Source organism: Kogia breviceps, chromosome 2 (genome assembly GCF_026419965.1).
Source record: "Kogia breviceps isolate mKogBre1 chromosome 2, mKogBre1 haplotype 1, whole genome shotgun sequence".
NCBI lineage: Eukaryota > Metazoa > Chordata > Mammalia > Artiodactyla > Physeteridae > Kogia > Kogia breviceps.
The window spans coordinates 38201220-38213403 of record NC_081311.1 but is presented as its reverse complement, the minus strand read 5'-3'; the positions used below and the strand labels follow the sequence as shown (position 1 = coordinate 38213403).

General features: G+C 38.4%; 1 protein-coding gene across 7 annotated transcripts in view; it reads right to left on the bottom strand.

The window, feature by feature from the left end:
• Window positions 1-12184, bottom strand: part of RNLS (renalase, FAD dependent amine oxidase) — a 346205-nt gene that overhangs the window by 114600 nt on the left and 219421 nt on the right. For all 7 annotated transcript variants that reach the window (XR_010838893.1, XM_067025091.1, XM_067025096.1 and 4 more), the window contains exon 5: window positions 6465-6638. Coding sequence is in view for 6 of the 7 variants with exons in the window: in XM_067025091.1 (XP_066881192.1) it covers window positions 6465-6638 (174 nt within the window). In the remaining variant the exon portion in view is untranslated. The remainder of the gene's footprint in view (window positions 1-6464; window positions 6639-12184) is intronic.

Genomic DNA, 12184 nt, shown 5'->3' with positions numbered 1-12184 from the left:
TATTTAAAGCTATGTGATTATGGTCATTGGCCATCACATTTCTAGAGTTGCAGATTGTATTAATCTCCTCAGATTGCTGCCTATTAGTGATTGTACTGATCATTAACACTCTTCTAGATGGTGAACAGGGAAGGATGCTAAAATTCTGACCAATCATTTTGAGGGTTACTTATACATTTTTTTTTTTAAGCCACCCTGACTCCTATCTGTCCTGGTAACGTAAGGTTGCATTCACTTAAGTCAGCTTTTATATTTATGCCTTTTGCTTTGGAGAATATAATATCTGAATTAAAGACTGGAATTATTAATTATAATATTAGGCACCATAGATACTGACATTATTTGCTAAGTGCTATGTGAAGCTCTTTATATGTTTAAATCATTTCATCTTTGACCCTTTAGAGTTGGTATTATTTTTCTCATTTTATTGATCAGTAAACAGAGAGTTTAAGTAATTTATCCAAGGTCACACAGCTAGTAAGTGGTAGAACTGAGTTCAATATAGGAAGTTTGACTCCAGGCCAGTCTGACTCCAAATTTAAGATGTTGGAAAGGATATCAGAGATCTTGGGAGGTGTGTAAAACTATATATATATATATATATAATTATCCCCTCAGTTCCTGGCACAGAGGTCCTAAATCCCTTGGAATTTCCTGGGTGATAGAAGTGTCTTTTGTTTTAATGAGGTAACTCTTGGGGGACTCCTAGATAGCTTCAGGATAGGGGATAGGGGTTGGTCACCAGAAAGACCAAGCCATGATTAGAAGCTTAGAACTTTCAGCCCCACTCTCTATCCTCCACAAAGGGAGAGGGGCTAGAGTTGAGTTAATGACAGATCATGCCTACAATGTTGAAGCCTCCATAAAAATCTCAATTGTATGGGGTTCAGAGGGCTTCTGGTGAACACATCCTTCCTGGAGGTGTCACACCCCAGCTCCACAGGGACAGAATGTCCTGCACATGGGACCCTTCTGGACCTCCCTCTATGTACCTCTTCATCTGGCTGTTAATTTGTGTGCTATATCATATCCTTTATTATACAATAAATCAGTAAGTGTAAATAGGTGTTTCCCTGAGTTCTGTGAGCCATACTAGCAAATTATCAAACCCAAGGAGGGGTCATGGGAACACCGGTTTATAGTTGGTTAGTCAGAAGTACAGATGACGGCTTGAAACTTGCAATGGGTATCTGAAGTGGAGGCAGTCTTGTGGGGTTGGACCCTTTGCCTGTGGGATCTGCTGCTAAGTCCTTACAGATAGTGTCAGAACTGAATTGAATTGCAGGGCACCAAGCAGGGGTTGCAGTATTCCTTGAGGTGTGGAAAATCCAAACTTCTGGTGTCAGAAGTGTTGTGAGTGTGGTAGGAGTGTAAGAGTAAAGGAGGAACACACAGGAGTGTTTTCCCTATACAGGAGATAAATGTCTTTCATGTGTATCACTGCTTCCTATGCCCTCTGCATGACAGACATTGCCAATCGTTGGTAGAATCCTCTTCTACTGGGTCTAGACCCAGTCTTGGAATTGTTCTTAGTTTTTGCCCCAGGTGATGATTACCTGTTAAATGATTGGCACCTGTGTTGAAGTCTATTTATCATCTAGGTAGATCTAATCTGCCTCTTTCACAGAAGGACTTATGCTAAGTGCTCCAGCAGAAACTGGCTAGATGTTCACCAACCCACTTTTTATTCTTTCTACATGCACAAGTAGACTACGATTCCAGCTTTCCTTCCCAATAGGTATGGCCACATAACTGTTCTAATCAATAAAACGTGACCCCTCCTGATATGTACCATTTCTAAGTCTAACCCTAAAAATATCCTATGGGCTCTCCTCCATTCTTTTTCTCATCCACTTGTTTGATTCCTATGAGCACAGTGACTCTATAAGCCACCTGAGGAAGCTGGTAGAGTCAAAGGGTGGAAGGAGGCTGGGTATCTGAATCACCTCTTTGATGAAAGCTACCTTCCAATCATAAACACCTGTTTGGGTCTTATGTGAAGAAGAAACAGACTTCTGTTATGTTCAGGCCATTAAAATTTTTGATTGTGTTTGTTACAAAACCTATTGTTACAAAACAAGGGTCATACCAGATCACATCATTAGCAAGTTTCAGAGCCAGAATTTGAATCTGAGTCTTTTAAAGTCCAAATTCTTCCCACAATGATAATCTTACTGATAATTTAAAATATTATCCATGTTAATGATAATTCACATGACCTTATTTCAGACCTTATTTCAACCTAAATTGTCTCCAGTTATAACCCTACCAAGTTTTGAGTTCATCTGCAAAAAGTCTTCTTCCACCTCTAAAAAAACTCAGTATCTTCCCACTGATGCCTTCAGGACTAGACTTCCCCATCCTCTCATCTGGCTTACAATTCCTGCCCAAGTACAAAGCATAAACAGTGACATCAAGTCAGGCTTTCTCAAGTGTGTCCTGGGGAACAATTTCTGTGGGATGTTAGCAGGTTTGGTGCCTAAAAAAATATTCCATGGTCAAGTACATTTGGGAAATTCTAGATTAAATAAAGTGAGAAGGTGTCTTCTCTATAGGAATATCTTTTAATAGGATAATATGCCCTGAGATTCTCTAAAATAGGGGTAAAGTCAGTAGCATTTTGCAAACTTATTTGATGACACAGCCCCTTCACAAAGAGCATATCAAGGAGCTGATGTTCCTTTGAACACATTTTGTAAAGCACAAGCCTAAATGTATTGGGTCATACCCATAATCGATGGTATGAATCTAAAACATCTTGGAATTTAGCCCCTCTGCCCAAGTAGACTTTTGTTTCTGGTTTGTGTACTGTCTATTCCTGACATTTGACAAATGATTACTCCTTGACCTTTGTCTGGGTTGGGCTACTAATCCTGTATCCTCTGGCTCTCTTCAAGACTTGACAACAGACTTTATTTTGTGGACAGCTCTGCCACCCTTTGTCTGTCTTGTTGCTGCCCTACCTGACAGAACACAAATGTTTCCCTTCATTGATTGTGTGTATTTATAGTATTAATTCTTGTTTCAGTCGAACACCCCAAATAAAGGGTAGAGTTGGGTAGTGTTAGTAACATAAAGAGACAATTCTTACTGGCCTACTTAAATATCAATGTCAATTAAATACAATGGAGTTACACTATACGGACATTTATATTATGTGAATTCAAGTAGATATACTTAGCATCCTGGTCCCAGATAGTGAGAAAAAATAGTTTAAATGCAAGGCAGTTATTTAGATTTTATGTTAGGGAATGCCATTACTGGGGGTCTCCTATATTTTAAAACTTGTATAATCCAAAATTAATTTTTCATAAAACTGACAAAGGAAGGAAGGTATTTCTTTGCTGTCTGAAGTGGCACCACCATGCGCTGTAGCAAAAACATGGTTCCCAATTCACCTGGCCCTCAAGATTTAAAATTGTGTGATTGTTAATATAAAAAAAGATTCTTTTGGTATTTCTATTATTTCAAAAGCTGCCAATCTTGTGAGAATTTATTAATACATTTATGTTGTACTCTTTCAAATTTGCATAACTCTGATTTTATAACTTGCTACTACATAGTAGTGTGGGTGCTTTCACTCACCGTCCCACTGCATTTGCACAGCGATTTAATCTGTTAGGAGATATGACTGCTATTTCGTTCTTTCCCGTGTGCCTTTCATAGTAGAAGCTATCACTGTCCTATAAATGCAAACCAACGATTTCATCTGGCCTCACCCGAATAAACTGAAATCTATTGAATGCTGGCAAAATGCTATACTGAGTTTACTGAACATTATGTTAGTCTCCAAAATGTCATGTAGTTGTAATATATTTTCAAAGATAATTTTGAATATACATGATTCTTCTCTTTATTGTGCCAACTTTACAATTTTATCTCTCACAGACGATGTGAATCTACTCGAAGATAATGGACATTATTTGTTGCCAACCCAGCATCCACTATTCCCTTCTTTCTTCCTAACAAACCCCTATTTCAGTCAGGTATCTACCCTCATATGACTAAAGGGAAGAGGATCCTGCTACCAGTTCCAGGAGTAGATCTTGATTTGTCTAGGGTTGTAATGGTAGTCCCACCCCCCTTGCCAGTGATTGGTTTCAGACTGGTTGAGTAACCCAGTTATGACCTATGAGATACAAGATAGTCAGTTGAGGGGTTTCTGGAAAGATTTCCTTAATTCTCAGAAAGGGACTGAGATAGTAATAGTCCCTCTTCTTCCTAAGCATGTTGCTGGGTCTGGATGTGACTCCAATAGTTATTGCCATCTTGCTACCAGTCCTCTGAGGATGTCAACATTAAGAGTGGAAGAGAGCAGAGATGGATAAACCCTAGGTCCTTGAAGATGTTGCTCTGTTATTGAATCAATCAGTCATGAAGTCTCCCCAACTTCTTCCTTTTTTTTTTTTTTTGCGGTATGCGGGCCTCTCACTGTTGTGGCCTCTCCCGTTGCGGAGCACAGGCTCCGGACGCACAGGCTCAGCGGCCATGGCTCACGGGCTTAGTTGCTCCGCGGCATGTGGGATCTTCCCGGACCAGGGCACGAACCCGTGTCCCCTGCATCGGCAGGCGGACTCTCAACCACTGCGCCACCAGGGAAGCCCCTTCCTTTTAGATAATATTATCAGTTAGCTTGGGCTGCCATAGATTGGATGGCTTAAACAAAAGAAATTTATTTCTCTCAGTTCCAGAGAAGGGAAGTCCAAGATCCAGGTGCCAGCTGATTTGGTTTCTGGTGAGGACTCTCTTCCTGGCTTGCAGACGGCCTGCCTTTTAATCTTCTCACTCTCCTCACGTGGCCTTTCCTTGGTGTAATGCCCAAGAATAGAGTTCTCTCTCTTTCTCTTCCTCATTTTATAAGGCCAGCCTTATAATTAAGATTCCACCCTTATGACCTCATTTAACCTTAATTACCTCCTAAAAGCCCTGTCGCCAAATATAATCACATTGGGGGTTTAGGGCTTCAACATATGAATTTGGAGGGTACAATTCAGTCCATAGCAGATAATATAACAAATGTCCATATGTTGTTTAAACAAGTTTAAATTGGTTTTTCTGTTATGTATTACTAAATATACCCTAACAGATGTCATATCTTATGAAGCAATACACAAAGGATAATGTCTAATTCATGACATATTACAGAAGATCAAGGGCTATTTTCCTTTTCTCAGAACAAAGCAGTTGTCGAGTTAAAAATGGTTAGTCCATTGCTGTTACAGGGCATTTCATGAACTGCTGATTGTACATATATGTGGTATCATGTTAACATAAACAGTCCAGCCCTTAGGGAGTTTTAAGTTATAAAAGAAACATTTTTCTAAGATCATGTGCTCTGATATAAAAACCATACTCCAGCCCAGTTCTATCATTATAAAGTTCTGGCAAGCCAAGAGACATTAGTTGGTGATTTTATCAGGCAAGACTTCTAACTAATGCTTGATGAAACCATCACTGCACCATAAAACACCATAACAAACTGCAGTGACTATTCCTTTCAAGAATTTAGTCATTTTAGATCATTAACGTTTATTCCACAAAAAGCAATTTCTTAGCAATCACTACAGTCCTACAAATAAGAATATACTTTCACCTTTATGCCTGAAATGAATCAGTTATGTTTATTCTTGCAATTCAAATCTAATTTTAATAACTATCTTCAACAAAGAAGGTGGGGTGTAGACTTTATCCCATTCTAGTAAAGCTCATATGAAACATTTTACCTATTATTTTAGTTACATTGTATACAAAGTAATTTTATGTAGTTTTCCAGATGAAAATTAAATACAATTATATTGAAGTGAAGGATTTTCATAACATAGTGAAATTCACTTTTTTTTTTTTTTTTTGCGGTACGCGGGCCTCTCACTGTTGTGGCTTCTCGCGTTGCGGAGCACAGGCTCCGGACACGCAGGCTCAGCGGCCATGGCTCACGGGCCCAGCCGCTCCACGGCACGCGGCATCTTGCCGGACCGGGGCACAAACCCGTGTCCGCTGCATCGGCAGGCAGACGCTCAACCACTGCGCCACCAGGAAAGCCCGTAAAATTCACTTTTTATATCTAGCCTGGGAAGTGGAAAGCGCAGCACTCGTCAAATTTTAAAAACAAAACCAAACAAACAAAAGCAAACTCCACCAAGAAATAAATGATGAGAGATAAATTTGCATATAGATGGATCCATATTAAAGCAATAGAACTTGGGCCATTTTGAAATCTTATACCTTCTGACACTATTTTCATAAACTCAGTAATACAAACCATGTGGTGAATGATTTTCTGAAAAACTTTGCTGGTTTCACTGTGTATTTTATTATTGGCCAAATGTGACATTAAATTTTATCCCCTGTGGCTTGGAGTTAAATGCTTGCTCTGTTCAGAATGGCAACACTCAATTAAACAGCATTTTTCATGATCTACACCCACCATTGTTACTGTATTTAAGGGAAATAATGGGGGTACTGACCTATATTGCGTTTCTTATTATCAATGGAGATGAAGCGAATGCAGGGATTACTGGTGATGTACTGCCCAGCCCAAGGGACATCAATCTTCGTGCCAGCTTCATAAAAGAGGCCCAGCGCGTAGCGAGAGGAGTAGCTCACAGACTCCAGTTGCTGCCTTTGGCATTCACTAATTACTGTGGAAGAAAAAGTACAGGGCATCAAACTTTAAATTATCATCTTTCCTTTAGTACATCAAATACAAAGCTCCTTTAAAGCAGTTCCAACTGTTTCTACCGACTCCAGCTCACTTGTGATGAATTTTGAAAGGTAATGTAAAATAGCATCAGCTCTAATTTCTTTGCAGAGTGATTATTGTCCTTGGCACACTTGTTTTCATCAAGCTGTAGGTCCAAACTCTTTAGACTGGCATTTAAGTCTCTCAAAATCTGACACCAAGTTGCTTTCCTAGCTTTGTGTCCTACTTATTATCCTGGGACTGGCTGGCAACATTATAGATTCCATACACTGAGCAGGGTTTTTGCCAACACTTAACACAAGCATTTCACCCTATTTTAACAACCACCGTATAAAGTAGAATATTATTCCCATGTTACCAGTGGGAAGACTAATGCTCCATCTCTTATGGACTTCTTTAAGTTCTTCCATGTCATACAGTCATTTGTTTGCCTGTCATCTTTCTGTCAGTAGACTATCATAGTTTCTTAAGCACAGGGACCATACCTTAGTCTTTTTTGTTATAGTCCTCTACCCTATTAATTACAGAAATACAGAGGATGAAAGTATAAAGAGATAGAAAGGCAAACACAGACATGCAGAGTTAGTTAAAATGTAGGAGCTAAGTAATCAACAAATGGAAAGACTGGGAAAGGAATTAGGCAGGTTTGGGTTCAAATCCTGACTCTACCACTTACTAGGTAGGTGACCGTGGTCAAGCCTTATTCTAATTATAGTCCTTTTGTCTGTAAGTGGCAAAAATAGTACAGGATGCATTAATCTGTTGTGAGGATTACATGAATAATGCATAGCACAGTGCTTGGCATATGATAAGTGTTCATTAACGATTTTTTCTATTATAGAGAGAAAAATATTTAGCAAAATGGGACAATGTTCCATCCTGGGATGAAGAACGAAAAGACTTCCCTCACGTTTTAATTTCCATCTCCAGTCTTCCTACCTTTAAGAGTCTCAGGGAGCTGCTTGTTCATGTACCACGTTCATAATTTGGGTTTCAGAGAAGGCAATAGTTCTATTCTGAAGGCTTAAGTCAAGCCAGTTCAGAAATGGAGCATAAGAAAAATTCTCATTTAATTGATGAAAAATATCCTAATCTAAATCAGTAGGGATTGGAAAACCTCAAGTATGGGGGTAACTTTAGCTAAACCTTAGAGAAGTGGCTTTAGGAGGAAGAGAGAAAACAAGGATACTCAAATTACTTAAGCACAGTAATAATCCTACACATTATCACAGCATATTCTTGGCTACAAAACATTTTTAGAACTAAGACCTCATTTAATCTTCACAAAAGCCCTGCAAGCTTTACCATTCTAATTTTACATCTCTGTGAAGCTGAGATTCAGAGAGGTTAAGTAACTTGCCCTAGGTTACACAGCTTCCAAGTCTGTGCGATCAAGATGAAGCTAGAATTCCCGAATCGGAGTCAGCCCGTCTTCTTTACTCCACACTCCCCCTCCTGATCTGTAAGTAAGTCTGAGCTTCAAAATGAACTTCAGCATTTCTTTCTCTTCTGACATTAATGGTTATTTTGCACTCAGAAGTAAAAGCCATCATTCCCTTTAACCATCATTTTCTGTCTTATTAAAAGATTTATCTACTTGATGAACAAATGATCTTTTGACACTGGCCTTGTTACACTCAGTGTATCCTGAGCTTCATTTTATTATTTACTCTACTTTTAGAGTTATGAGGCCTGATTACTATGCTTACTGCTTTCTGAGCTGGAGGAGGTAAAGGAGACTAACACTAGCAGTTGAGCACGTATTGTGTATTTGGGGGGTTATCACTAAGTTTCCCATTTTTTCAATTAAAAAAAATAAACCTACAAAACAGTGAAGTCAGTTATTTAGCAACTGAAAGGGCCTAAAACTCTTTTTTGAATTTTTTTTTTTTTTCTTTTTACCAAAACCGAAGGGTCAACTAGGTTGACAACCAAACTGGACCTTTTCCTCCCCACCACACACATTTGCACATTTAGCTAGTTTTTAGACAAGCTGCCAAGTGGCAAATCCCACTGGGAAGACTTTGAAAAGGTAATTGATATCTATATAGAAACAGAGGTTAACCTTAAACACCCTTGTCTGCTTCAGGGGCTGTACAATTCATTCGGAGAACAGGGAGGTGAGACTTTTGACTGAAACAATCTCAACTTCTGAACCTATTCATTTACAAAAAAATTTACCTTCAGGGCCCAGAAAGTTTGTAATTGTTGCAGGAACTAACAAAATGGTTTTATTTTGTTTGAAAACTTTTTTAATGCAAAATGCTGGAGGGAGCAGCCCTAGGTCATGGATACATATATTTTGGCAAGAAAAATAATAGGTTCTTTATTATTGTGTGTTCAAAAGGGCCATATATCCACAAAATGAGGCTCATATAAAAGTGCCTGATTCCAATATAATGAATCTTTACCTGGATGTCATCCTCATTTAATTCTGAACCACTAGGATTACATAATCTCTGTAATTATACATACACAAACACACATACATGTATTATATATATGTATCTATCTATATATATATAATATATTGTATGGTGATCTGATGTAAATAAAGTAGCTATAAATTGCATTGAATGGGGTAGTTTACATTCATACTTCTGTCAGTTAGGAGAACTGTCCTTATCCCATTCTCCTTGTGCCTATGCCTGTGTGTGCACACATGTATGTACATGTGGGTATGGGGGGAGGGGAAGAACAGAGGGAGAAAGAGGAAGAGGGGGGAGAGCAAAACAGAAGACCTGAACTGTATTCCTGAATAACATCAAGTGAGTAATTTCATTTTTTTTGTTTTCTAATGTAATTTCATTATTTTAGTCTCCTAACATATAAAAGAGGGCTAGACATACATATTCTGCCTTATTTCCTGTGTGGTTTGGTGATGATCTCATTCATTCATTCATTGTCTACTTTATGATGCCAGGTATCATTCTAGATGTGAGGGATATAATAAAGAAAGATAAAGTTCCCGCTGTCAGGTAGCTTACACAGTAGTGGTAGAGAGACCCATTGTCAATAAATAACGAAGTAAATGGTATGTCAGTTGGTGATAAGAACTATAAAGAAAATTAAAGCCGGGTAAAGGGATAAGAGTGACAGGTCTGTGTAGGGAGGCTACTTTAAATAGGCTGTCAGGGATATACGTCTCCTCTGAGGATTTTATTCTGATTGACAGGGGAACCATTACTACTGGTTATAAGCCAAGGACAGATATGACCTGGCTTCTGTTTTAAAAATTATCATTCTGGCTATAGGTGAAGACTGCAGTGATATATGCGAGGAACTGGGGCAAGCAGCTATTGCAGTAGTCTTAGATGGGAGGTAACAGTAGAGAAGGTCAGAAGTGGTTACATTTTGGACGTAATATGTGTGTGTGTGTGTGTGTGTGTGTTTGTGTGTGTGTGTACACACATATGCATGTATAAATACATACCTTTGAATTATATATATTTTATAAATATATGTGTGCATGTGTTATATATATACAGATGGCACATACACACACATACATATATATAATGTAATTTTAATTGAGGTTTAATATACCTACAGAAAAATATGCCTTGAATTTTCATAAAGTGAATACACCAGTATAATCACCAGCCAGATTAAGAAACAGATCATCACCAGAACCCCAGAAGCTACCTTCTTCCTCCTTGTCAAGGGTAATCAGTAATGCTGAAATTCTAACACCATAGATTAGTTGAGCTGTTTCTGAATGTCACATAAGCAGAGTGATGTTGTATGTACTCTTTGTGTCTGGCTTCTTTCACTCAATATCATGCTGATGATATTTTAATTGCTGTTACATGTAGTTGTACTTAATTCTCCTTGTGGGATAGTATTGCTTATATGTATCTACTACACTTTATCCATTCTACTGTTGATGGACATTTGGATTGTTTGCAGTTTTGGGTGATTACAAAGGTACTGTGAAGAACATATGTATGTGCTGCTCTTGGGTATATACTAGTATAGGAATTCCTGGATCGTGGGGTTTCCTTATGTTCAGCTCTGGTAGCTACTGCCAAATGGTTTTCTAAAGTGTACCAATTTGTACTCCCACCAAGGGTGTATGAAAGTTTAGTTGCTCTACATCTCCATCCACATTTACTACAATCTGCCTTTTTAATTTGGGATGTAGTGATATCCCATTGTGGTTTTAATTTGTGTTCCATGACGACTAATATTTGGAAGCTTTTCCATGTTTATTTGGATATTCTTTTATGATTGCCTGTTCAAATCATTGCTTATTTTTCTTCTGGGTTATCTGCCGTTTTCTTATTGCTACGTAGGAGTTCTTTATATATTCTGCATATGAGTCTTATATGTGAATTATTAAAGCCTTTTCCCCCTCAGTAGCCTGCCTTTTTACTCTCTTAATAGTGTGGTTTGGGCTTCCCTGGTGGCACAGTGGTTGAGAGTCCGCCTGCCGATGCAGGGGACACGGGTTCGTGCTCTGGTCCGGGAGGATCCCACGTGTCGCGGAGCGGCTGGGCCCGTGAGCCATGGCCGCTGAGCCTGAGCGTCCAGAGCCTGTGCTCTGCAACGGGAGAGGCCACAACAGTGAGAGGTCCGCGTACCACACACACACACACACACACACACACACACACACAAAGTGTGATTTGATGAACAGAGTTTTAATTATAATTTAGTACAATTTACCGTTTTTTTCATTTATAGTTAGCCCATTTATGTTCTGTTTAAGGGCTCTGGCTACTCCAGGGTCTTGAAGATATTCTCTTATTTATTTTCTCTCAGAGCTTTATTGGTTTACCTTTCATAGGATTTTGGATATATTTTGAAGATAAATCAGCCAGAATTCCTGTTGGCTTGAAAAGGTGGTGTGAGGGAAAGATCAAATGAGAGTACATGGGACACTACTTCTCACCTACCCTAGTTAATAAACAACAACTTTGTTGTTCTATAATTTTTAAAGTTACAATATAAAAATAAGACATTACATTATAAGCAACTTGAGGAAAAAGACTGTGCTTCATGAGCTTTGTGTGTCCAGATCCCAGGACAATGGCTGATGCAATGTGGGCATTCCATAAATATTGATGAATACATATCCATTTCAGAATATTTGGAAAGTACACATAGTTATAAAGAGGCAAAAGGGAAAATAATAAACACTATATTCTCATTACCCAGAGAAACAGCTATCAATATTTTGACACTTTTTCTTCAGTATTTTCCTGACTTTTTTCCTTAAACATGGCTGTGACCATATCGTACATACAATTTTATATACTGCATTTTACAAAATATCTCATTGTAAACATAATTTTTAATGCCCCCATACAATTTTAAGGAATGGATGTTGTGTAATTTGAATTTAACCATTTAATTAATGTTGGACATTTGTTTCCTGTTTTGTCCATTATAATTAAAGCTGTTATGTACAGCTTTGTGCATAGATCTTTATTTACGTTTCTGATTATTTCCTTAAGACAGAATATTGGAAGTGGAATTACT